General features: G+C 52.5%; 1 protein-coding gene across 11 annotated transcripts in view; it reads right to left on the bottom strand.

Moving 5' to 3' along the window:
* Positions 1-27,624, bottom strand: part of SOX6 (SRY-box transcription factor 6) — an 846,804-nt gene that overhangs the window by 61,850 nt on the left and 757,330 nt on the right. For 9 of the 11 annotated variants that reach the window (XM_069739870.1, XM_069739868.1, XM_069739873.1 and 6 more), the window contains 3 exons: positions 13,006-13,155; positions 6,374-6,554; positions 4,856-5,034 (listed from right to left, as the gene is read on the bottom strand). In XM_069739870.1, the coding sequence (XP_069595971.1) occupies positions 4,856-5,034; positions 6,374-6,554; positions 13,006-13,155 (510 nt within the window). The remainder of the gene's footprint in view (positions 1-4,855; positions 5,035-6,373; positions 6,555-13,005; positions 13,156-27,624) is intronic. The other 2 variants (XM_069739872.1, XM_069739877.1) reach the window with 1 other exon arrangement.

The raw sequence follows: 27,624 nt of genomic DNA, 5'->3' as shown, positions 1-27,624 counted from the left end.
CCCTTAATAATCGGGCCAGGTCGGCTACTTTGGTTTCGCCTTTTTTCTGTAATTCTGGTTTCCATCCTCGTTTTTCTTCAGGGCAGGTTGAGCCTTCGGACTGTCCTGGTGTAGATTCTGTGGTGGACAGGTTGCAGCAAATTTGGACTCACGTAGTGGACAATTTGACATTGTCCCAGGAGAAGGCTCAACGTTTCGCTAACCGCCGTCGCTGTGTTGGTCTCCGACTTCGTGTTGGGGATTTGGTTTGGTTGTCGTCTCGTTATGTTCCTATGAAGGTTTCCTCTCCTAAATTTAAGCCTCGTTTCATTGGCCCTTATAAGATTTCTGAGGTTCTCAATCCTGTGTCATTTCGTTTGGCCCTTCCAGCTTCTTTTGCCATCCATAATGTGTTCCATAGGTCGTTGTTGCGGAGATATGTGGCGCCTATGGTTCCCTCCGTCGACCCCCCCCCCCTGCCCCGGTGTTGGTCGAGGGGGAGTTGGAGTACGTGGTGGAGAAGATTTTGGATTCTCGTATTTCGAGACGGAAACTCCAGTACCTGGTCAAGTGGAAGGGTTATGGTCAGGAAGATAATTCCTGGGTTGTTGCCTCTGATGTTCATGCTGCCGATCTGGTTCGTGCCTTTCATTTGGCTCGTCCTGATCGGCCTGGGGGTTCTGGTGAGGGTTCGTTGACCCCTCCTCAAGGGGGGGGGGTACTGTTGTGAATTCTGTTATCGAACTCCCTACTGTGGTCATGAATGGTACTTTGGCGAGTTCTGTCCAGGGACTCCCTCTGGTGGCTGTGAGTGGAGTTGCTGGTTCTGAGGTTCCTTCCACAGGTGACCTAGGTTATTCTTAGGCTGGCTTCTCTATTTAACTCCACTCAGATCGTTACTCCATGCCAGTTGTCAATGTTCCTGTACTGGTTCAGTTCGCTCTTGGATTTTCCTGGTGACCTGTCTCTTCCTGCAAGAAGCTAAGTCCCCGATTGTTATTTTCTGGTCATAGTTTTCTTGTCCAGCTTGCTTTCATGATTTTGCTTTGCTAGCTGGAAGCTCTGGGATGCAGAGTGGCACCTCCGCACCGTGAGTCGGTGCGGGGGTCTTTTTGCACACTCTGCGTGGTCTTTTGTAGTTTTTTGTGCTGACCGCACAGATACCTTTCATATCCTCTCTGTTTAGTTAGTCTGGCCTCCCTTTGCTAAAACCGGTTTCATTTCTGTGTTTGTGACTTTCATCTTTACTCACAGTTAATATTTGTGGGGGGCTGCATTTTCCTTTGGGGAAATTTCTCTGAGGCAAGGTAGGCTTTATTTTCTATCTCTAGGGCTAGCTAGTTCTTAGGCTGTGTCGAGGCGTCTAGGCCATGTCAGGTACGCTCCACAGCTATTTCTAGTATGTGAGATAGGATTAGGGATTGCGGTCAGCAGAGTTCCCACTTCCCAGAGCTTGTCATGTATTGGTTTAACCATCAGGTCATTTTGGGTGCTCTTAACCACCAGGTCCATAACAGGGTTATATCAGTACTGGAGCATTATAAGAGGGGCTGATATCAGTCACATATGGTGTAATGTCTGGAGGTTATATCAGTATTGGAGCGTTATAAGAGGCTGATATCAGTCACATATGGTGTAATGTCTGGAGGTTATATCAGTATTGGAGCGTTATAAGAGGCTGATATCAGTCACATATGGTGTAATGTCTGGAGGTTATATCAGTACTGGAGCGTTATAAGAGGGGCTGATATCAGTCACACGGTGTAATGTCTGGTTGATATGTGAGGCTGGTATCAGTCACTGATATGACGCTGGTGATGATGGCTGCAGAGGGTTGTCTTAATTTCCTGATATTTTGGGCTGTACATTGAGGGAATAGGTTGCTGTCCCCACACAACAAATGATGTGAGTGGCATAAAGAAATGTATATTTGCTTCTCTGGATCCGTTGCATCAGGAGAGGCTCACAGTCCCTGTCCTTAGCCTCATCTTAGGGTCCGTTTACATGGACCAGCCGGCTGCACGTAAACCTATACTGATCGGCAGGCGTTACAATGACTTCTTCACTCTGCCTGTGTAATCATGCGATGCGGCTGGAGTGATGTGTAGTGGATCGCTCGGTGCACACAGGCTCTTGTGCTTCTCCGCAGTGCGACTGCTGGTTACACAGGAGGAGGGGGATTTTGTGCTGCAGAAAAGATCACTTCACCTGATCACTGAGGGCTTTGTTCATTCATCAGTCGATCGTCAGCCTGTTTACACGGCAAGATAATCGTGAATATGTGCTCAGTTGTTATGTGGTGTAGATGGAGTCTTAGTTTCCCGTACAGATAACGGATGTCGGTGGCCACTGACGAGTACGATTGTACGGAGGTCCCAGCATTACAAGTATCCGCAAAAGTCTGGATATTCAGGAAGTTTCCATCTCGTATAATTTAGCTAGGCGCTAGATTGCCCGAGCACAACAGGCTACCCTGATAGACCATGCACCATGAGATTTCCGCCATGAGATTACCGCCATGAGATTACCGCTATGCTTGTGGTCTTTGCGTTCTCGGAACAATTCTCATATGGAAGGCTGAGAACTGAACTGACGCATTGATGGTATAATGCACCTGCTGTGGAGGGCAGAGGCACAGGACTTTCTGTAGGCCATTCTGGGCTCTGCTGGTTTTAGTGATTTGCCGTCTATTCAATGTCTGTCACGTGCCCTTTCTTTCTCTTTGTTTATTAAAGGGTTTTCCAGGCAGAACGTAGATTTCTGCAATTGCCCTTTGACTACGGATTGCTGAATCCTGACACTGCAATGTCAGAGGCTGGCAGTTTACAGAGGAACTGCAGAAATTTTAAGTTCACTCCTGAGTATTTTTTCCTACGGGGTCACAGAAGAGATCTGGAGCTATCCCGCGACATGCTCCTATCCATCTGATAATTTAGACTAGGCCTGGAGCCACCCTGCCGACATGATGTTATCCATCCAATAACTTACAGACTAGGCCTGGAGCCACCCACCAACATGATGCTATCCATCCAATAACTTACAGACTAGGCCTGGAGCCACCCTGCCAACATGATCCTATCCACCTGATAATTTAGATTAGGCCTGGAGCCACTCCGCCGACATGATGCTATCCATTCAATAACTTACAGACGAGGTCTGAAGCCACCCCGCCGACATGATGCTATCCATCCAATAACTTACAGACGAGGCCTGGAGCCACACTGCCGACATGACCCTATCCATCCGATAACTTACAGACGAGGCCTGAAGCCATCCTGCCGACATCATCCTATCCATCCAATAACTTACAGACGAGGCCTGGAGCCACCTTGCCGACATGATCCTATCCATCCGATAATTTACAGACGAGGCCTGAAGGCACCCTGCCGACATGTTCCTATCCATCCGATAACTTACAGACGAGGCCTGAAGCCATCCTGCCGACATCATCCTATCCATCCGATAACTTACAGACGAGGCCTGAAGCCACCCTGCCGACATGTTCCTATCCATCCGATAACTTACAGACGAGGCCTGAAGCCATCCTGCCGACATCATCCTATCCATCCGATAACTTACAGACGAGGCGTGAAGCCATCCTGCCGACATCATCCTATCCATCCGATAACTTACAGATGAGGCCTGGAGACACCCTGCCGACATGTTCCTATCCATCCGATAACTTACAGACGAGGCCTGGAGCCACCCCGCCGACATGTTCCTATCCATCCGATAACTTACAGATGAGGCCTGGAGCCACCCTGCCGACATGTTCCTATCCATCCGATAACTTACAGATGAGGCCTGGAGCCACCCTGCCGACATGTTCCTATCCATCCGATAGCTTACAGACGAGGCCTGAAGCCACCCTGCCGACATGATCCTATCCATCCGATAACTTACAGACGAGGCCTGAAGCCACCCTGCCGACATGATCCTATCCATCCGATAACTTAGACGAGGCCTGAAGCCACCCTGCCGACATGTTCCTATCCATCCGATAACTTACAGACGAGGCCTGAAGCCATCCTGCCGACATCATCCTATCCATCCGATAACTTACAGATGAGGCCTGGAGACACCCTGCCGACATGTTCCTATCCATCCGATAACTTACAGATGAGGCCTGGAGCCACCCTGCCGACATGTTCCTATCCATCCGATAGCTTACTAACGAGGCCTGGAGCCACCCCGCCGACATGTTCCTATCCATCCGATAACTTACAGATGAGGCCTGGAGCCACCCTGCCGACATGTTCCTATCCATCCGATAACTTACAGATGAGGCCTGGAGCCACCCTGCCGACATGTTCCTATCCATCCGATAGCTTACTAACGAGGCCTGGAGCCACCCCGCCGACATGTTCCTATCCATCCGATAACTTACAGACGAGGCCTGAAGCCACCCTGCCGACATGTTCCTATCCATCCGATAACTTACAGATGACGCCTGGAGCCACCCCGCCGACATGATCCTATCCATCCGATAACTTACAGACGAGGCCTGAAGCCACCCTGCTGACATGTTCCTATCCATCCGATAACTTACAGATGACGCCTGGAGCCACCTTGCCGACATGATCCTATCCATCCGATAACTTACAGACGAGGCCTGAAGCCACCCTGCTGACATGTTCCTATCCATCCGATAACTTACAGATGACGCCTGGAGCCACCTTGCCGACATGATCCTATCCATCCGATAACTTACAGACGAGGCCTGGAGCCACCCTGCCGACATGATCCTATCCATCCGATAGCTTACAGACGAGGCCTGGAGCCACCCCGCCGACATGTTCCTATCCATCCAATAGCTTACAGACGAGGCCTGGAGCCACCTTGCCGACATGATCCTATCAGACGAGGCACAAGTTACCTTATCTCCTCTGCAGTTGTTCAGGCCGATGTTGTTGAGCGGAAGCTTGGCGTCTAGGCCGTGCGGCTGGTGCTGCTCCCTCTGTAGCTGCTCTCTCATCTTACGAGCCTCCTGTATGGCTTTCATGACTGTGTCCTGATCTCCAAAAAGGGCGGGAGAGTTAAGACTGGAGAGGATATCTATGGAGAATAGGAGCAAGTGTGTCATTGTATCTCACCGTCACATATGACACAGATCAGAGAATTGCACAGCAATGGAGCAGTCGGCCTCAGATGGGCCCCTCATCAGATGGGCCCCTCATCAGATGGGCCTCTCATCAGATGGGCCCCTCATCAGATGGGCCCCTCATCAGATGGGCCCCTCATCAGATGGGCCCCTCATCAGATGGGCCCCTCATCAGATGGGCCCCTCATCAGATGGGCCCCTCATCAGATGGGCCCCTCATCAGATGGGCCCCTCATCAGATGGGCCCCTCATCAGATGGGCCCCTCATCAGATGGGCCCCTCATCACATGGGCCCCTCATCACATGGGCCTCTCATCACATGGGCCTCTCATCAGATGGGCCCATCTGCAGGGCTCCACCGCAGCGTCTCCTGTTGCATTAGAAAATAACAATTCTGATTCTAATTGTGTAAAGTAGCGCGTCATGTGATTGTCGCATGGAAGATCTTGTAGGTCCGATCATGAGAGCCGCTTGATGTTGCCAGTGATTTGATCAGCTGATTCTCGGCTCAATATGGCGTTTGTGTGGTGCGTAACTGCAGCAGATTACCAGAGACCCCTTTGTACTTGGGGCTCAGTCTTAGTTTGTACTGTCTGATGCTAACCATCATTTTGGCATGATGACAATGTGAACAGTGTCCAGGAGACCAATAGTCTCCAGCATCTGAGGCAACGTTCACTCGGTGTCAAATTCCTCACTCTCTTCAAAGCTGCCTTGTATTGGTGCACAGAGCAGGGAAGTGAATCACTTCGAGCAGCGCAACCGGGATTAAAAATAGAGACCTTCTATGTCTTGGCCATTGTCATAATCTGTGCTTGTGATGATCGCTCCCGGTGATGGCGAGCACCCAGAAAAAAAGTGAGGAGAAAAGGAGCAGACCAGAGCGTCTCACTGCACTGGTGCTGGTCAATGTCCCCCAGGAGATAGATCAGTGCAAATCCGCCCCAAACACCAGGGTGATTCACACGCTCATCTGACAGCAAGTCATTTTTTTCCTCCATAGACGACGGTTGGTAAAAAAAAAAAACAAAACATGATTGTAGCAGCAATCAAGAAAAAGCAAGCGCTCAGTAAAGACCCGACCTACAAATGCTTCTGCTCCAACACTTCCTTGCCCGACTTTCCCCGAGTCCTGACCTTAGTATTGCATGTCTAGCGGCTGCATAATGTGTCACTGCTGTCATGGTGGTCACACAGGTTGTCAGTTACCGGGGGTCTGGCACAGCTGGATGAAGCTATTTTGCAGATGTCGGAGGCATGTGTGATCCCACCATTCCCTCCAGCCTCTCTTACCCAAGGAGGATCCTCTGCCCAGGACTCCGCTGATAGGACTGGGAATGCCGCTCTTGTGTGACAGACTCACAGGACTGGTCTTACTGGACGGGAAGAGGTTCTGTGTTGGCGACGTGGGAGACTTTACGGGCTCTGCCGTCTTGGGCCGAGCAGATAAATTCAGAGGCTGCGCTGCTTCATCCTGTGGGAATTTCACATAAACAGTGATTAAAAGCAGATAAATGGGGCACATTAGCACGTAAGACAACTCTGCTGCTTGCACCTCCCAGACAATGGCACTATCTCCTGCTGTAATAACAAAAGAAGCTAATTATCTGCGCCCGCCATCTAACGAAGCCTCATTAATTCCTAGCCTCCTATTTACATCAACACGCTGGCTGTTACCTTCTTTTTTGCCAAATTAAAATCTGAATTACTGCGCATTATAGTTCACGTCTTAATGTGTTTTCTAAGATCTAAATTAACCCAGGGCATTTACAAAGAATTATTTAAATTTGCATCAAGTTGTGTGGCAGCGAGCTCACACCGCGGAATGGCGGTTTCTCTCCGGTAATAAGAACGTTGCATAATGGATCTCCATCTCTCCAGCAACGTCAGAGTTAAATATCCCCTCCCACACCTGAACCCAGAGTCTGTGAAGATGATGGGGTTAATCACTGAAGCTTGAGATCCATCCATCACACCCTGAATGCTGAATCACTGCTGTCTGGTGAAGAGGCACAACCATGAGGATGCCCAGACAGGCAGGTGCCCAGGCAGAAGGATGCCCAGGCCGGAGAATGTACACGTTTGGAGGATGCCCATATCGGAGGATGCCGAGGCCGCAGAATCCCCAGGCTGGGGGATGCCCAGCCCGGAGGATGTACAGGCTGGAGGATGCCCTGCCCGGAGGATGTACTGGCTGGAGAATGCTCAGATCGGAGGATGTACGGGCTGGAGGTTGCCCAGATCGGTGGATGTCCAGGCCGGAGGATGCCAAGGCAGTAGAATCCCCAGGCTGGAGGATGCCCAGCCCAGAGGATGTACAGGCTGGAGGATGCCCAGATCGGAGGATGTACGGGCTGGAGGTTGCCCAGATCGGTGGATGTCCAGGCCGGAGGATGTCCAGATCGGCGGATGCAGAGGCAGTAGAATTCCCAGACTGGAGGATGCCTAGCCCGGAGGATGTACAGGCTGGAGGATGCCCAGATCGGAGGATGCCCAGCCCGGAGGATGTACAGGCTGGAGAATGCCCAGATCTGGAGATGTCCAGGCCGGAGAATGCCCAGATCAGAGGATGCCGAGGCAATAGAATCCCCAGGCTGGAGGATGCCTAGCCCAGAGGATGTACCGGCTGGAAGGATGCCCAGATCGGAGGATGCCCAGCCCGGAGGATGTACAGGCTGGAGAATGCCCAGATCAGGCGATGTCCTGGTTGGAGGATGCCCAGATCGGAGGATTTACAGGCTGGAGGCCTTCTGTGGGCAGTAGTAGTAGATGGAGGGTGTGTGATAGGATTGGTAGTGACGCGCTGCCAGGTATTAGATGGGGGTGTGTGATGGAATTGGTAGTGGCGCACTCCCAGGTAGTAGATGGAGGGTGTGTGATGGGATTGGTGGTGGTGCGCTCCCAGGTATTAGATGGAGGGTGTGTGATGGGATTGGTGGTGGCGCGCTCCCAGATATTAGATGGAGGGTGTGTGATGGGATTGGTGGTGGTGCGCTCCCAGGTATTAGATGGAGGGTGTGTGATGGGATTGGTGGTGGTGCGCTCCCAGGTATTAGATGGAGGGTGTGTGATGGGATTGGTGGTGGCGCTCTCTCAGGTAGTAGATGGAGGATGTGTGATGGGATGGTGGTGGTGCGCTCCCAGGTAGTAGATGGAGGGTGTGTGATGGGATTGGTGGTGGCACGCACCCAGGTATTAGATGGAGGGTGTGTGATGGGATTGGTGGTGGCGCACTCCCAGGTAGTAGATGGAGGGTGTGTGATGGGATGGTGGTGGTGTGCTCCCAGGTATTAGATGGAGGGTGTGTGATGGGATTGGTGGTGGCGCGCTCCCAGGTATTAGATGGAGGGTGTGATGGGATTGATGGTGGTGCTCTCTCAGGTAGTAGATGGAGGGTGTGCGATGGGATTGGTGGTGGCGCGCTCCCAGATATTAGATGGAGGGTGTGTGATGGGATTGGTGGTGGTGCGCTCCCAGGTAGTAGATGGAGGGTGTGTGATGGGATTGGTGGTGGCGCGCTCCCAGGTAGTAGATGGAGGGTGTGTGATGGGATGGTGGTGGTGCGCTCCCAGGTATTAGATGGAGGGTGTGTGATGGGATTGGTGGTGGCGCTCTCTCAGGTAGTAGATGGAGGGTGTGTGATGGGATAGTGGTGGTGCGCTCCCAGGTAGTAGATGGAGGGTGTGTGATGGGATTGGTGGTGGTGCGCTCCCAGGTACTAGATGGAGGGTGTGTGATGGGATTGGTGGTGGCACGCTCCCAGGTATTAGATGGAGGGTGTGTGATGGGATTGGTGGTGGCGCGCTCCCAGGTAGTAGATGGAGGGTGTGTGATGGGATGGTGGTGGTGCGCTCCCAGGTATTAGATGGAGGGTGTGTGATGGGATTGGTGGTGGCGCGCTCCCAGGTAGTAGATGGAGGGTGTGTGATGGGATTGGTGGTGGTGCGCTCCCAGGTATTAGATGGAGGGTGTGTGATGGGATTGGTGGTGGTGCTCTCTCAGGTAGTAGATGGAGGGTGTGTGATGGGATAGTGGTGGTGCGCTCCCAGGTAGTAGATGGAGGGTGTGTGATGGGATTGGTGGTGGCACGCTCCCAGGTATTAGATGGAGGGTGTGTGATGGGATTGGTGGTGGCGCGCTCCCAGGTAGTAGATGGAGGGTGTGTGATGGGATGGTGGTGGTGCGCTCCCAGGTATTAGATGAAGGGTGTGTGATGGGATTGGTGGTGGCGCTCTCTCAGGTAGTAGATAGAGGGTGTGTGATGGGATAGTGGTGGTGCGCTCCCAGGTAGTAGATGGAGGGTGTGTGATGGGATTGGTGGTGGCACGCTCCCAGGTAGTAGATGGAGGGGGTGTGATGGGATTGGTGGTGGCACGCTCCCAGGTATTAGATGTAGGGTGTGTGATGGGATTGGTGGTGGCGCGCTCCCAGGTAGTAGATGGAGGGTGTGTGATGGGATGGTGGTGGTGCGCTCCCAGGTATTAGATGGAGGGTGTGTGATGGGATTGGTGGTGGCACGCTCCCAGGTATTAGATGGAGGGTGTGTGATGGGATAGTGGTGGTGCGCTCCCAGGTAGTAGATGGAGGGTGTGTGATGGGATGGTGGTGGTGCGCTCCCAGGTATTAGATGGAGGGTGTGTGATGGGATTGGTGGTGGCGCTCTCTCAGGTAGTAGATAGAGGGTGTGTGATGGGATAGTGGTGGTGTGCTCCCAGGTAGTAGATGGAGGGTGTGTGATGGGATTGGTGGTGGCGCGCTCCCAGGTAGTAGATGGAGGGTGTGTGATGGGATTGGTGGTGGCACGCTCCCAGGTATTAGATGGAGGGTGTGTGATGGGATTGGTGGTGGCACGCTCCCAGGTAGTAGATGGAGGGTGTGTGATGGGATGGTGGTGGTGCGCTCCCAGGTAGTAGATGGAGGGTGTGTGATGGGATTGGTGGTGGCACGCTCCCAGGTATTAGATGGAGGGTGTGTGATGGGATTGGTGGTGGCGCGCTCCCAGGTAGTAGATGGAGGGTGTGTGATGGGATTGGTGGTGGCACGCTCCCAGGTAGTAGATGGAGGGTGTGTGATGGGATTGGTGGTGGCACGCTCCCAGGTAGTAGATGGAGGGTGTGTGATGGGATGGTGGTGGTGCGCTCCCAGGTAGTAGATGGAGGGTGTGTGATGGGATTGGTGGTGGCACGCTCCCAGGTATTAGATGGAGGGTGTGTGATGGGATTGGTGGTGGCACGCTCCCAGGTAGTAGATGGAGGGTGTGTGATGGGATGGTGGTGGTGCGCTCCCAGGTAGTAGATGGAGGGTGTGTGATGGGATTGGTGGTGGCACGCTCCCAGGTATTAGATGGAGGGTGTGTGATGGGATTGGTGGTGGCGCGCTCCCAGGTAGTAGATAGAGGGTGTGTGATGGGATTGGTGGTGGCACGCTCCCAGGTATTAGATGGAGGGTGTGTGATGGGATTGGTGGTGGCGCGCTCCCAGGTAGTAGATGGAGGGTGTGTGATGGGATGGTGGTGGTGCGCTCCCAGGTAGTAGATGGAGGGTGTGTGATGGGATTGGTGGTGGCGCGCTCCCAGGTATTAGATGGAGGGTGTGTGATGGGATTGGTGGTGGCGCGCTCCCAGGTATTAGTGGGGTCTGTACCATGTGACCGCAGCCTTGCTTTCTGTCCGAGGTTGCCATTAAATAATAGTAGATGGATATTTGCAGGTTAGATGATTTACTTGAAGACTTATTGGAACATGTTTATTATTCCTTTTTCTTTGTACTTTTCCATTTTTCTGTGTAGAGTACAAACTGATTAATTTCTACAATGATGAGAATTATTTGTTTTGGGAATTACAGAAATCTTTTGGAAAATCTGGTACATGTGTTCCGTGCTGAGACAGTAAACCGAGATCCTAAGGGCAGTTCTGCAGGAAAGTTTCTGATAGTTGTATTAGGCTACTATCACACATCAGTTTTTTGCCGTCATGCTCAATCTGTCGAATTTGGGCAAAAAACGGATCCGTCGAAAATTGTGAAAAACTGATGCGACGAATCATTTTTTTTCGCCAGATCCAACTAGCTTACCCGGAGCCGACTAGCTGGTCCGGAGAGAGAGACTGCAGGAGAGGAAGAGGAAGAGAAAGGGAGACTGCAGGAGAGGAAGAGAAAGGGAGACTGCAGGAGAGGAAGAGAAAGGGAGACTGCAGGAGAGGAAGAGAAAGGGAGACTGCAGGAGAGGAAGAGAAAGGGAGACTGCAGGAGAGGAAGAGAAAGGGAGACTGCAGGAGAGAGAGAAAGGGAGACTGCAGGAGAGAGAGAAAGGGAGACTGCAGGAGAGAGAGGAAGAGAAAGGGAGACTGCAGGAGAGGAAGAGAAAGGGAGACTGCAGGAGAGGAAGAGAAAGGGAGACTGCAGGAGAGGAAGAGAAAGGGAGACTGCAGGAGAGGAAGAGAAAGGGAGACTGCAGGAGAGGAAGAGAAAGGGAGACTGCAGGAGAGAGAGGAAGAGAAAGGGAGACTGCAGGAGAGAGAGGAAGAGAAAGGGAGACTGCAGGAGAGAGGAAGAGAAAGGGAGACTGCAGGAGAGAAAGAGAAAGGGAGACTGCAGGAGAGAGAGGAAGAGAAAGGGAGACTGCAGGAGAGAGAGACTGCAGGAGTGAGAGAGGAAGAGAAAGGGAGACTGCAGGAGAGAGAGAGGAAGAGAAAGGGAGACTGCAGGAGAGAGAGAGGAAGAGAAAGGGAGACTGCAGGAGAGGGAGGGAGACCCCAGAATGGAGAACGTATGCTCAGTTTAAAAAAACGGAATCTGGCGCCATAAGAATCTATTATAGCAAACGACAGAAGGCAGCATTGTGTCCGTCGAAAAAACAGACAGCGACGGATCCCTCGAAAAATGGATGAAACGTGAGGCCATCCGTTGCAATCCGTCACTAATACAAGTCTATGAGGAAAAAAATGGATCCGGTGGCAAGTTTTGCCGGATCTGTTTTTTTCAAAATTCGCTGGATTGTGCCTGACGGCAAAAAACTGATGTGTGAAAGCAGCCTTAGGCAGTGAAATCTCCTAAATATTCTCTACCCCTGCGGGTTTGATGAGCATCCGATGGAGCTGCTCTGACAGGGAAAGACAGGACGTCGGCCTGTACATCACGTGGTGGGTTACGACGCCCTGAGGACCCCTGGAATGACACATGTTCTGTACTGTGGCAGACCATCTGCCCGTCTTTACTGAGCACCACGTTACTTTGGACACATTCCACTTTTGTGTTTTCCTAGGCGTTGTCGGTCATGTTGCACATAGTGACCCCGTGGCTGCCGGAGCGTCTTACGCTGCACAGTCGCCTGGAGGATTCGGAGTCCGGGGCCGAGTGTCTAGGACACGTTTTGTTACCATATCAATCAGCCGTCTCCATACCAACCGGTTTTCTTTAATAATGTGCCTTTCTTTGATTTATTTTCCTAATATCTTAATGTCTTTTCTAAGTGGATGCAGATGTGTAGGTGCTGCACAAGTCTGACACGCCGGGAACAGGCGACATAGAATGACGGGATATACGTCTTTCATCACCTGGGGAGCGGGTGGGTGACGCCTATTGGGGGGTTTCCTGAAGATTATCTCATTATTCATGGAAGCTCAGCGATTCCTATCCTGATGGGATGGACGCTCCAATCTCTGCAGCTAGCCCCTGGAGACAGAGGTGACCGGAGACATCACAGCATCTTCCAAAGGCTTATCATAACATTTCCTTCATTAAAAATTAATCAGACGACCATGACAGAAAAACATGAAATAATCAGCCATGTCCCTGAGACAGAACCCAGAGATTCGATTAGTAGAGGCCCAGAAAGGCACAGGTGGGAAGCACTTGTATACCATTCATCAGATTGAGGGCCCCAGAGCGATGGCTTGGTGGTGAGCGACCTGTCCAGTAAGGGCTCACCTTGATCTGTGTGACGGGGCTGGTCCCTCTCTTCTCGCTCTTCGTACCGGTGGGAGACAGGGCTCCGGTAGAGTTTGGTGGCTGAGGTGTAGGCGGCATCTTGGCTCCGGGAGACACCTGCATGGTGGCGAGCTGCGCTGCATAGATCTGCTGTAAAACAAGTGGCAATGTCAGCTGCATCTCTGACATCTCGGTGCTCGCATGTCACTAACAGCAATGGCGCCTTCTATCTCTGCATCTTGTGGCCTCGAGATCTCCTCTTACACCTCGGATTACGCCCTGATGGCTATAAACTATCGCGGTATAAGAATTAGGCTGCAGCTAGACAGGTGAGGAGAGTGGATGAAGACAGGTCTGAAGCACAGTAGTGGTCGGTCAGGCCACTGTGGGGGTCTCATCCCCTGGTCTGTGGTCTGGGATGTGCAGCCAGAGGCCCCCTATAGGGGTATCTATAGGGGGTGTCCAGTCTTAGTAGAACACTTTCCATACACACTTTTGGTTTCAACCCTGAGCATTGACTGACAAGTTTCCGTATATGCACAGACCTGAGACTCCAGGCAGCGGGCCGGGAAGCCTCCGGGGACCTCCCTGTCCAACTAGGCTCCGGTACGACTTGGTCCCGGCGGCTTTTAAAGTGACCTTTTCTGTGTAACAGCCCAACGTGGCTGAGATCATACAGCCGGCGCCTGATACATGCTGCCCGGGGTCACAAGGTGAAGTGTTGGGTATTATTTTATTACTACCGCTCCGGAGTACTGAGTCTTTCTTTCTTAGTCTGCCATACGGTTCGAGAAAAGTATGTATTTTGGTTCTGTGGGGGCACGTCTTTATGATTTCATTATTCTGTGAGCCTCGGCCCCTTCTAAAGACCATAAAAAATGCCCATATCCATGGAATTGTATGGCAGATATAAAAAGGACTACTCTGGAGCAGAGGGAATAAAATACAACCAACCTGGCTCCGTCCTGATCAGGTGGTGGTCGCCACCGCCATCGTCTCTCCTCTGTCCCTCCACAAACAGACCAGTCCAATGTCTGGCAGTAGCTGCCAACAATGAAGTTTCTGTGAATTTTTACACACAAATTAGTTTCCTCTGCTCTGAATTTAGGTTTTTGTTCTCCTTCCTTTAGTGAAAATGTCCTAAAACGACAGCTCTGGGGGATTTTTTTCTCCCTCTCAAGTAAAAATGAAAGTCTGTTGAGACCTAGTTAAGAAACATTATTTGCCACTGTACTAAATAAAATATGCAAATCTGTGATACTTTATTTATGCAGCCGAATATTCAGCGATGGAGACAATGAGTAATTGGGTTCAGACGACAGAAACACAGAGGTGACTGGGAGGCCAATCACATTTCACTTTGGCTTTGTAGCTGCGAAAATGAAATGGTAAAATAGTGCAAAAAGACAAATATGAAGAAATCCCTCCCCCGCTATAAAGACCCTGGCTGTAATTAACATAGCTGCAGCTGATCAACATATTGCTCCTAATTAGCGTCTCCTGAAAAGACGGATGTGGAAGTGCGCAGGTTCGCACCGATGAGACATTAAGGGCATGAGCAAAGTGAAGAATGAAAGGTAAGATGGATGGCAACTGGCAGGGGCTGAGCCATGTGACGGCGCCAGAGGCAAATGGAGGCTTCTGCCAGTGGATGTGCCAGGGACACAGATGCTGCAACTTAAAAATATCCTCTACATCTGTGAAGGATGGAGCGCGCCACACAAGAGGGACCACGCTGCCCGTCGTAGTGACACCGCCTTGCTGAAAAGCAGATGTGTGCGGCCTGGTCCATGGGCCTCTCCACCGCGTCCAGTCTGCTCCTGACCGGCGCTCCAGCACACGGCTCATTACTATTCATTCTACAAATGGTCGACTTGTCCTGCTGCAAGATCGCTGAACACGTGTGTCCGAAATACGTACATGCATAACTAGGACGATGAGCGGGCGCAGAATCCTGACACCAAACATACAGCAAAAAAGGTGAGGCTCCCGCAGACGTGCACGGGGCAAGAGCTGCCGAGTACCAGGAGCCTTTCTAGTAGACGGCCCATTGGCTGAATGCTCCTCAATCCACGTAGCCCAGCAATCTACAAGAACGTGACTCGGGCTTGTCCCACCCTGCTGCCTCCCCAATAATGTCTCCACATGACTTATCAATATGAGGAATACCTTGGAGAAACCATGCCTCTGGGAGCAGAGCCTAGGAAGGATGCAAGCTGTGGAGGGGTGATCTACACTCAGACCATATGCCATATTTCATCAGATGGCTCGTCTACAGAAGTCATTGATCTTCCTACATATCACATACATGTGGCCGTTTGTCCTCGGCCCTCTGTCTGTCCACTCCTATGGAGGGGACATCCTGCAGCCACATGTGACATAAATTCACACTGAGGATCCTGACCTCCTCCCGGGGGAAATTATATAATTCCGGAAAGAGACATCATTGAAGAATTAACAATTAGCGCTGCCGCGTCTCCTCTGGGTTTTATTTCTCTCTGTCTTGGAGAAATATGGATTCCAGTAACTGGACGACGCAGCCCATTGTGCTCTCTCAGAAGGAAATTGTCCCCATCCATAGACCGTCTGCTCCACACAGAACACAAGCACCAAAAGACAGAAGGAAGCAAGGAAGAACATCATACAATTAGAGAAATCTTATCTGGGCGCACAAAAAGCACATGAGGCCAAGTCCACATGAGCGTATAAAAAAAATCATCCATGTTTCACCCAGAAACACTGAGGCTGTGTGCCCACGTTGCGTTTTTTTATGCGTTTCTGCCACGTTTTTTGCGCGGCGAAATGCTTAAAAACTGCATTCCCATGCAATCCTCTGGGATTCGGCAGTTGCTGTGCTCATGCTGCGGATTTACCGCTATGCGATTCCACAGCATGTTCATGATTTCTGCGGAATCGCGGCGATTCCACAGCCATGGGATTCCATTGAAACGCCTACTTTACACATGTGGCTATGCCCACCATGCGTAAAGTGAGCGCTTCATGTGCGGATGGTACCCGGGTCTGGAGGAGAGGAGACTCTTCTACAGGCCCTGGGTACCATATTTCTGGAAAAAAAAAAGGAATTAAAATAAAAATAAGGATGTCAGTGACGGGCTGACTCCCGGGGTACAGGGCAGTGACGGGCTGACTCCCGGGGTACAGGGCAGTGACGGGCTGACTCCCGGGGTACAGGGCAGTGACGGGCTGACTCCCGGGGTACAGGGCAGTGACGGGCTGACTCCCGGGGTACATGGCAGTGACGGGCTGACTCCCGGGGTACAGGGCAGTGACGGGCTGACTCCCGGGGTACAGGGCAGTGACGGGCTGACTCCCGGGGTACAGGGCAGTGACGGGCTGACTCCCGGGGCACAGGGCAGTGACGGGCTGACTCTCGGGGCACAGGGAAGTGACGGGCTGAATCTCGGGGTACAGGGCAGTGACGGGCTGACTCCCGGGGTACAGGGCAGTGACGGGCTGACTCCCGGGGCACAGGGCAGTGACGGGCTGACTCCCGGGGTACAGGGCAGTGACGGGCTGACTCCCGGGGTACAGGGCAGTGACGGGCTGACTCCCGGGGTACAGGGCAGTGACGGGCTGACTCCCGGGGTACAGGGCAGTGACGGGCTGACTCCCGGGGTACAGGGCAGTGACGGGCTGACTCCCGGGGTACAGGGCAGTGACGGGCTGACTCCCGGGGTACAGGGCAGTGACGGGCTGACTCCCGGGGTACAGGGCAGTGACGGGCTGACTCCCGGGGTACAGGGCAGTGACGGGCTGACTCCCGGGGTACAGGGCAGTGACGGGCTGACTCCCGGGGTACAGGGCAGTGACGGGCTGACTCCCGGGGTACAGGGCAGTGACGGGCTGACTCCCGGGGTACAGGGCAGTGACGGGCTGACTCCCGGGGTACAGGGCAGTGACGGGCTGACTCTCGGGGCACAGGGCAGTGACGGGGTGACTCCTGGGGCACAGGGCAGTGACGGGCGGACTCTCGGGGCACAGGGCAGTGACGGGCTGACTCCCGGGGCACAGGGCAGTGACGGGCTGACTCCCGGGGTACAGGGCAGTGACGGGCTGACTCCCGGGGTACAGGGCAGTGACGGGCTGACTCTCGGGGCACAGGGCAGTGACGGGCTGACTCTCGGGGCACAGGGCAGTGACGGGCTGACTCTCGGGGCACAGGGCAGTGACGGGCTGACTCTCGGGGCACAGGGCAGTGACGGGCTGACTCTCGGGGCACAGGGCAGTGACGGGCTGACTCTCGGGGCACAGGGCAGTGACGGGCAGACTCTCGGGGCACAGGGCAGTGACGGGCTGACTCTCGGGGCACAGGGCAGTGACGGGCTGACTCTCGGGGCACAGGGAAGTGACGGGCTGACTCTCGGGGTACAGGGAAGTGACGGGCTGACTCTCGGGGTACAGGGAAGTGACGGGCTGACTCTCGGGGTACAGGGAAGTGACGGGCTGACTCTCGGGGTACAGGGAAGTGACGGGCTGACTCTCGGGGTACAGGGCAGTGACGGGCTGACTCCCGGGGTACAGGGCAGTGACGGGCTGACTCCCGGGGGCACAGGGCAGTGACGGGCTGACTCTCGGGGCACAGGGAAGTGACGGGCTGACTCTCGGGGCACAGGGAAGTGACGGGCTGACTCTCGGGGCACAGGGAAGTGACGGGCTGACTCTCGGGGTACAGGGAAGTGACGGGCTGACTCTCGGGGTACAGGGAAGTGACGGGCTGACTCCCGGGGTACAGGGCAGTGACGGGCTGACTCCCGGGGTACAGGGCAGTGACGGGCTGACTCTCGGGGCACAGGGCAGTGACGGGCTGACTCCCGGGGTACAGGGCAGTGACGGGCGGACTCTCGGGGCACAGGGCAGTGACGGGCTGACTCTCGGGGTACAGGGAAGTGACGGGCTGACTCTCGGGGTACAGGGAAGTGACGGGCTGACTCTCGGGGTACAGGGAAGTGACGGGCTGACTCTCGGGGTACAGGGAAGTGACGGGCTGACTCTCGGGGTACAGGGAAGTGACGGGCTGACTCTCGGGGTACAGGGCAGTGACGGGCTGACTCTCGGGGTACAGGGAAGTGACGGGCTGACTCCCGGGGTACAGGGCAGTGACGGGCTGACTCCCGGGGTACAGGGCAGTGATGGGCTGACAGGGCAGTGATGGGCTGACTCTCGGGGCACAGGGCAGTGACGGGCTGACTCTCGGGGCACAGGGCAGTGACGGGCTGACTCTCGGGGCACAGGGCAGTGACGGGCTGACACTCGGGGCACAGGGCAGTGACGGGCTGACTCCCGGGGCACAGGGCAGTGACGGGCTGACACTCGGGGCACAGGGCAGTGACGGGTGAATGTGGCACATAACTGTAGCTGCAAGTGACCCCTCCGTGTGGCAGGAGCAGCTGCTCAGCGCAGGGAGGACGCCTGTAAAGCCTCGTTATTACATCGTGAGGCAGGAAAGTGTCGTCTTCTAATAATGTTACTCAGATCTCATCTCCTACATCTGCTGTTCATGTACTGAACATACAGATAACGCAGAGTTGAGTTTGTCGTCAGTTTTGAGCAGTGTATCTATAGGGGAAAGATGCACATAAGAAATATATAACGTGTCTCCAGTGTGAAATCAAAGAAGGCGCAGAGCTGATGAAGTATTAATGGAGAAGATATGAATAGGAAATCATTTTCAATAAAGTAGCGGCACAATCCCACGTCCTGTGTATACATAAAGAGAATAAGACATCCCGCGACAAACACAAAGCGTCTGATATTCAAATACAGCCGCCTTTCATGCCTCTGATGTGACTGAGTGCGGCCCCCGCCCCACAAACTCCCCCAAAGAAGAGCAGAGAAAACCTCTACAAGAAAGAGAAACTTCTGCCTTGTCACCAAGAAGAAAGGCCAAGGTCACATGTCCAGAAACAACGGCGCTGCTGGCAACTCCAGATGTAGCAGAGCTGAGCTGTAACTGTAGTGTTGTTTTATACATGGAAGATGCTGCCTGCAGTCCTATGTAACAGCACGGACCGCTCCACTCTGTTCCATCTGTACACGGAGTCTGCAGAGACGCCCCGAGCCGTATATTGTGCCCCGTCCTCTGCTCTCCTGACTGAATGTTGCTCTGAGGAGCTTTCATGTTGAACTGAGGAGCGATTCGGCACATCTGAGTAACCGGGTCGTCCACTTCTGGCCGTCTATCATCAAACGACCCAATGACATTCAGCAACTCCAGGCTCCGTCTCTCCCACCGGATCTTGGCACTCTACAAAGATGGCTGTCATTGTGGACAACATGACGTGTGGGCGCTGGAAATCGCTGCAGCAAAGCTGCAAAATTCTCTGCGTCAGTTGCCCCTTGAGCGAGGAATGTTTTGTGAAGTGCTGCAGAATATGATGGCGCTATAGAAATAGAAAATTGTTATTATATGAAAATGCTACATACAGGCAATAATCAGGGGCCATCTTCTATGAAGTGGCGTATGGGTGGGTGACGCATGTGGCATACTGCTGTTCATACCTGAATGTAATGGAGACACCAGCCTTCTCCTGACTAGAGAGGAGCAGAATTCAGAGAATACCCAACCAGATCCACGGACCCAACATCTATACGGTTATAACTGTGCACATTGCCCCTCGGGTTCTGACCCATCGAGGGCTGGACGCCACGAGACCTGTGGAGGTGGCCCATGGTATTTGGCAGCAGGTCCTGTGTACTGCTTGATGCGGCCTCCACAGATCGGATTTGATTTTCCCACTGTAAGAATTGTGTACTCAGGTGCGTAGGAGGAAAAGGGAGACACGTTCTCTTGAAAGTCCTCATGGGTTTACTTCATAAACCACCAACAAAAGGTAAGCAGTGTTTACATGAGGCAGACAAAGCCTCAATGTCCATAGCCGAGCTCTGCTCCCTCAGACCTGTGGGCACGTAGACCTGGTCTGCCTCCCAAGTCACAGACCCCTCTGTAGTGTCCCGCCTGAACACATGAGGCAGACAAAGCTTCACATGTCCATAGCGGAGCTCTGCTCCCTCAGACCTGTGGGCACGTAGACCTGGTCTGCCTCCCAAGTCACAGACCACTCTGTAGTGTCCCGCCTGGACACATGGGGCAGACAAAGCCTCAATGTCCATAGCGGAGCTCTGCTCCCTCAGACCTGTGGGCACGTAGACCTGGTCTGCCTCCCAAGTCACAGACCCCTCTGTAGTGTCCCGCCTGGACACATGGGGCAGACAAAGCCTCAATGTCCATAGCGGAGCTCTGCTCCCTCAGACCTGTGGGTACGTAGACCTGGTCTGCCTCCCAAGTCACAGACCCCTCTGTAGTGTCCCGCCTGGACACATGAGGCAGACAAAGCTTCACATGTCCATAGCAGAGCTCTGCTCCCTCAGACTTGTGGGCACGCCGGCTTGGTCTGCCTCCCAAGTCACAGACCACTCTGTAGTGTCCCGCCTGGACACATGAGGCAGACAAAGCCTCAATGTCCATAGCGGAGCTCTGCTCCCTCAGACCTGTGGGCACGTAGACCTGGTCTGCCTCCCAAGTCACAGACCCCTCTGTAGTGTCCCGCCTGGACACATGAGGTGGACAAAGCCTCAATGTCCATAGCGGAGCTCTGCTCCCTCAGACTTGTGGGCACGCCGGCTTGGTCTGCCTCCCAAGTCACAGACCCCTCTGTAGTGTCCCGCCTGGACACATGAGGCAGACAAAGCCTCAATGTCCATAGCCGAGCTCTGCTCCCTCAGACCTGTGGGCACGTAGACCTGGTCTGCCTCCCAAGTCACAGACCCCTCTGTAGTATCCCGCCTGGACACATGAGGCAGACAAAGCCTCAATGTCCATAGCGGAGCTCTGCTCCCTCAGACCTGTGGGCACGTAGACCTGGTCTGCCTCCCAAGTCACAGACCCCTCTGTAGTGTCCCGCCTGGACACATGAGGCAGACAAAGCTTCACATGTCCATAGCAGAGCTCTGCTCCCTCAGACTTGTGGGCACGCCGGCTTGGTCTGCCTCCCAAGTCACAGACCCCTCTGTAGTGTCCCGCCTGGACACATGAGGCAGACAAAGCCTCAATGTCCATAGCGGAGCTCTGCTCCCTCAGACTTGTGGGCACGCCGGCTTGGTCTGCCTCCCAAGTCACAGACCCCTCTGTAGTGTCCCGCCTGGACACATGAGGCAGACAAAGCCTCAATGTCCATAGCGGAGCTCTGCTCCCTCAGACCTGTGGGCACGTAGACCTGGTCTGCCTCCCAAGTCACAGACCCCTCTGTAGTATCCCGCCTGGACACATGAGGCAGACAAAGCCTCAATGTCCATAGCGGAGCTCTGCTCCCTCAGACCTGTGGGCACGCCGGCTTGGTCTGCCTCCCAAGTCACAGACCCCTCTGTAGTGTCCCGCCTGGTCACATGGGGCAGACAAAGCCTCAATGTCCGTAGCGGAGCTCTGCTCCCTCAGACCTGTGGGCACGTAGACCTGGTCTGCCTCCCAAGTCACAGACCCCTCTGTAGTGTCCCGCCTGGTCACATGGGGCAGACAAAGCCTCAATGTCCGTAGCGGAGCTCTGCTCCCTCAGACCTGTGGGCACGTAGACCTGGTCTGCCTCCCAAGTCACAGACCCCTCTGTAGTGTCCCGCCTGGTCACATGGGGCAGACAAAGCCTCAATGTCCGTGGCGGAGCTCTGCTCCCTCAGACCGGTGGGCACGTAGACCTGGTCTGCCTCCCAAGTCACAGACCCCTCTGTAGTGTCCCGCCTGGTCACATGGCAATGGGGTCGCCTCCATTACATATGCTGTAACTACACCCATAGGTGAGGTATGTGGCACATGGGCTGGTCACGTGATCGTGACATCACTGCAGGTCCTCAACCACCTGCAGGGAAAAGGGGTACGGTGAGGTATGTGGGTAGCCAGACCCTCCCATCTCTCATAGCTACCCGCAACCCAGACCCAGGTGCACTAAACGACATCTTTGTGGTCCCGTGCACTAAAGACCAAATACTCCGGGTAGCATCGCAGGGAGCAGCCATCTCGGCGACACATACCTCCCATTGACTACACGGAGATCTGGGAAATTGGAGGGAAGTCATTACCTTGATTTGTTTCTTCCTCAGTTCCTCTCGGCCTACCCATTATCCTGCGTAAAGACACGCAGTCATTGGAGAATCCTTCTGCCATAAGGCGGGGACTGTCCAATGCTTAGGTAGGTGGCACGTGTAGGCCCACTGACGGCCGGCCTGTCTGCTCTCCATCCTGCATCCATCTCTTTCCCAGGTAAGTGATGTACAGACACCCATCATCCATATGGGTTATTAGTTACGCTGCCTTCTTCCATAGCTCTGTCACCCAGTTATTATGGCCATGTGCCCACAGTAGACTATTTCAGAGGCGTAAAGGGTGATCTGTGGCGACGCAGAGCTGCGATGGTCTGCGTGTTGTGACCACTCTCTATTGTTGCAGACATTTTCTGTGTGTTCTGACACCTTTTTATCCAGAACTTATAATTTGGGGCACAGTAAGCCTCTGTGTGGTCAGCCCAGACGGGCTAGCCATCCTTCCCCACACACATCAGTGAAGGCTTGGGCAGCCATGGCCTTTCTGCTTGTTCTCAGTGACCATCTTTGGCTAACATTTATCCACCACTTTTGTTTTGAATGCATCCTATTCCGTAAAGGCTTGTTCACAGATCAGTATTTGGTCAGTATTTTACACCAGTCTTTCTATGCCAGAACCAGGAATAGACTTCCAGAGAAAAACAATAATTGAAAGATTGATGCCTGTTCTGTGATTTGGAGACTCTAATGGTTTTGACATTGAAATACTGATGTCACGACTCTGTTGCCAAGTGGCCCAGCGGCAGGGGCTCCTTCCCTGTCCCTAGCTCGCCCTGTTCCCCGGATTCTCATATGTTGCCTTAGCCCCTGAATCCGCCCTCAGACTGTACCCTGTTGTGAATTCCGCTCTTGGGCTCCCTCCGGTGGTTGTAAGTGGCACTTTTGTGAGTTCTGCTCTTGGGCTCCCTCTTGTGGTTTCTAGTGGTATGGCTGCTCCTTGGAGTTAGCTGTCTTCAGCTGCTTCCACTCATCGTCTCTTCTGCTCGGCTATTTAGTCCTGGCTGTTCCTTCAGCTAGTGCCACTTGTAAATGGTTCCTGGTTGGATTCACATCTCTTTGGAGTTCCCTGTTATCCTGACCAGTTCAGCTAAGCTAAGTTTTTGCTTGCTCTTTTCTGTTCACAGATTGTGGACTTATCCGTTCTGTGCTTTCTATGTTTATCCAGTGTTATCAGTATGAATTAATTCTGTCTTGCTGGAAGCTCTGGGAAGCAGATTTACCCTCCACACCTTTAGTCAGGTGTGGAGAGTTTTCGTAAACTCTGCATGGATTTTTGTAGAGTTTTAATACTGACCGCACAGTATCCTTTCCTGTTCTATCTATCAAGCTAGACTGGCCTCCTATGCTAAAATCTGATTTCATCTCTGCGTATGTTATTTCCCCTCCTCTCACCGTCAATATTTGTGGGGGACTATCTTTCCTTTGGGGATTTTCTCTGAGGCAAGATAGGTTTCCTGTTTCCATCTTTAGGGGAAGTTAGATCTTAGGCTGTGCCGAGGGGTCTAGGGAGCGTCAGGTACCCCCCACGGCTATTTCTAGTTGCGCTGCTAGGTTCAGGGATTGCGGTCAGTACAGATACCACCTCCTTCAGAGCTTGTCTCATGTTGTTCCTAAACCACCAGATCATAACAGTACCTGTCCCCCACCCAGGGAAGAGGAGAGTAGTAGTGTACAGTAATACACCAACCAGACTAACAATATAATACGAGCAGGGATAAAGGAAAATATGAATCATACAAATATACATATAACAGAGGAATGCATCGGGGAGTGGAGGATGGGGTATAACAGAGCAATGCATCGGGGAGTGGAGGATGGGGTAAAACCAAAGTAGGAGAAGGAAGGGAATTATCACACACTCAAAACCTAGCAACAGTCACAGAAAAATCCACCAAATGCCTTCTCCAATAACCACCAACAACTTTCAGCCATGCAGCATAAGCTATCTCTCTGACAATGAGTGCTAGCCAGGACCAGATTATATAGGATATAGAAGTGGCTAACCGTGAACAGCTGAGAGCCTTAATGCAGGAAAGCTTCCAGGAGCGCTCAACTGAGCAGATTAACCCCTGCGCTGCCAAAAGAAACCTGTACCATTTTAATATGAAGGTGATTTGCTTCTCATCAGTGCAGGAGTAAGAGAAGTCAGACGCTGCAGTCTTTTGGCTCCTCTCTGTTGTGGTAAACCATTACAACATCATGTGGCAGAGAGTTTCACAGTATCATTGTTCTTACCAAAAAGAATCTATAAACTCACAGCTTTTACATTAAAGAATCTATAATTTGAAAGCTTTTACAGTAAATAATCCATAATCTCACTGCTGACAGTAAAGAATTTATAATCTCACGGCTCTTACAGTAAGGAATTTATAATCTCAAGGCTCTTACAGTAAAAAATCCATAATCTCTCTGCTCTTACAGTAAATAATCCATAATCTCACGGCTCTTACAGTGAAAAATCCATAATCTCACGGCTCTTACAGTAAATAATCCATAATCTCACTGCTCTTACAGTAAAGAATTCATAGTGTCACGGCTCTTACAGTAAAGAATCCATAATCTCACTGCTCTTACAGTAAAGAATCCATAGTGTCACGGCTCTTACAGTGAAGAATTCATAATCTCACGGCTCTTACAGTAAATAATCCATAATCTCACTGCTCTTACAGTAAATAATTCATAATCTCACTGCTTACAGTGAATCCATAATCTCACTGCTCTTACAGTAAAGAATCCATAATCTCACGGCTCTTACAGTAAATAATCCATAATCTCACTGATCTTACAGTAAATAATTCATAATCTCACTGCTCTTACAGTGAATCCATAATCTCACTGCTCTTACAGTAAAGAATCCATAATCTCACTGCTCTTACAGTAAAGAATCCATAATCTCACTGCTCTTACAATAAAGAATCCATAGTGTCACGGCTCTTACAGTAAACCCATAATCTTACTGATTTTACAATAAAGAATCCATAATCTCATGGTTCTTACCGTGAAAAATCCATAATCTCACGGCTTACAGTAAAGAATCCATAGTGTCATGGCTCTTACAGTGAAGAATCCATAATTTCACGGCTCTTACAGTGAATCCACAATCTCACTGCTCTTACAGTGAATCCATAATCTCACTGCTTTTACAGTAAAGAATCTATAATCTCACGGCTCTTACAGTAAAGAATCCATAATCTCACTGCTTTTACAGTAAAGAATCCATAATCTCACTGCTTTTACAGTAAAGAATCCATAATCTCACGGCTCTTACAGTAAAGAATCCATAATCTCACGGCTCTTACAGTAAAGAATCCATAATCTCACTGCTTTTACAGTAAAGAATCCATAATCTCACGGCTCTTACAGTAAAGAATCCATAATCTCACTGCTTTTACAGTAAAGAATCCATAATTCACGGCTCTTACAGAGAAGAATGTGCATCTTTTATTATGATTAAACCTTTTCTCATTGGTCAGTAAGGGGCAGGATTGCTTCCTAATTACTGATAGATCTCAGCCGGTGTCAGGACTTTCCAGGGCTTTTTGCTCCTCTTTCTTCATGTGTTCAGTACTTTACCCTGCGTCATCTCTCATTATTACACATCGTTTATGGACGTTATGGTGATTCCTGTCCTGTGTGGATTGGACGGGTCGTTCCCGACATCTGGGCGGAATTTCATGACAATAGCCGATTTCCTATAGATTTACTGACGGGATCAGTGCTTATGTCACAAGCTGTAAGTGCCGCCACACTACTAACTTGTATAGAGGAAATCTAGGTTTCTGCCTCTTTTAATCCATCTCTTTAACCCATTACTTGCCAAATTAGCAATTTTCTTTTTCCTTTTTTTTTTGTGACAGATTTTTAATGATTTGGGTCCTAATGAATCAGAAACATAATTTGCAAAATTTTTACAAGTACGGATTAAGAGAAGGGTCTGTGTGGTGGATCTCGCCGTCCGGTCTGTGCGGTGGATCTCGCCGTCGGGTCTGTGTGGTGGATGTCGCCGTCAGGTCTGTGTGGTGGATGTCGCCGTCGGGTCTGTGTGGTGGATGTCGCCGTCGGGTCTGCGCGGTGGATCTCGCCGTCCGATCTGTGCGGTGGATGTCGCAGTCAGGTCTGTGTGGTGGATGTCGCCGTCGGGTCTGTGTGGTGGATGTCGCCGTCGGGTCTGTGTGGTGGATGTCGCCGTCGGGTCTGTGTGGTGGATGTCGCCGTCGGGTCTGTGTGGTGGATGTCGCCGTCGGGTCTGTGTGGTGGATGTCGCCGTCGGGTCTGTGTGGTGGATGTCGCCGTCGGGTCTGTGTGGTGGATCTCGCCGTCCGGTCTGTGTGGTGGATCTCGCCGTCGGGTCTGTGCGGTGGATCTCGCCGTCGGGCCTGTGTGGTGGATCTCGCCGTCCGGTCTGTGTGGTGGATCTCGCCGTCGGGTCTGTGCGGTGGATCTCGCCGTCCGGTCTGTGTGGTGGATGTCGCCGTCGGGTCTGTGTGGTGGATGTCGCCGTCGGGTCTGTGTGGTGGATGTCGCCGTCGGGTCTGTGTGGTGGATGTCGCCGTCGGGTCTGTGTGGTGGATGTCGCCGTCGGGTCTGTGTGGTGGATGTCGCCGTCGGGTCTGTGTGGTGGATGTCGCCGTCGGGTCTGTGTGGTGGATGTCGCCGTCCGGTCTGTGTGGTGGATCTCACCGTCCGGTCTGTGCGGTGGATCTCGCCGTCCGGTCTGTGCGGTGGATCTCGCCGTCCGGTCTGTGTGGTGGATGTCACCGTCGGGTCTGTGTGGTGGATGTCGCCGTCGGGTCTGTGTGGTGGATGTCGCCGTCGGGTCTGTGTGGTGGATCTCGCCGTCCGGTCTGTGTGGTGGATCTCGCCGTCGGGTCTGTGCGGTGGATCTCGCCGTCGGGCCTGTGTGGTGGATCTCGCCGTCCGGTCTGTGTGGTGGATCTCGCCGTCGGGTCTGTGCGGTGGATCTCGCCGTCCGGTCTGTGTGGTGGATCTCGCCGTCCGGTCTGTGTGGTGGATGTCGCCGTCGGGTCTGTGCGGTGGATCTCGCCGTCCGGTCTGTGTGGTGGATCTCGCCGTCCGGTCTGTGTGGTGGATGTCGCCGTCGGGTCTGTGTGGTGGATCTCGCCGTCGGGTCTGTGTGGTGGATGTTGCCGTCCGGTCTGTGTGGTGGATGTCGCCGTCGGGTCTGTGTGGTGGATCTCGCCGTCGGGCCTGTGCGGTGGATCTCGCCGTCGGGCCTGTGTGGTGGATCTCATATATTTGGGGTTCCTGCTTCTGGCCATGTGAGTGATACATTGTGTAGATACATATCTATAGAACCATAATTAGCAGCTGTAACTTTGCATCGTTCCGAGGAGCAGATGAAAGGGAGCACAATCCATGTAGTTGATAATTAGTCCTGTCTGACTGTAAATAGCCTTCTCTTGTCTGTCTTTCATCCCGGGATTCCATGCTAGGAAGCAGCAGAGCGATAATTCCGCATTATTCCCGGCTCGGTGCACTAATAAACCCTGC

This window comes from Ranitomeya imitator, chromosome 9 (assembly GCF_032444005.1).
Source record: "Ranitomeya imitator isolate aRanImi1 chromosome 9, aRanImi1.pri, whole genome shotgun sequence".
Taxonomy (NCBI): Eukaryota; Metazoa; Chordata; class Amphibia; order Anura; family Dendrobatidae; genus Ranitomeya; species Ranitomeya imitator.
This window is presented reverse-complemented; position numbering and strand designations above follow the sequence as displayed.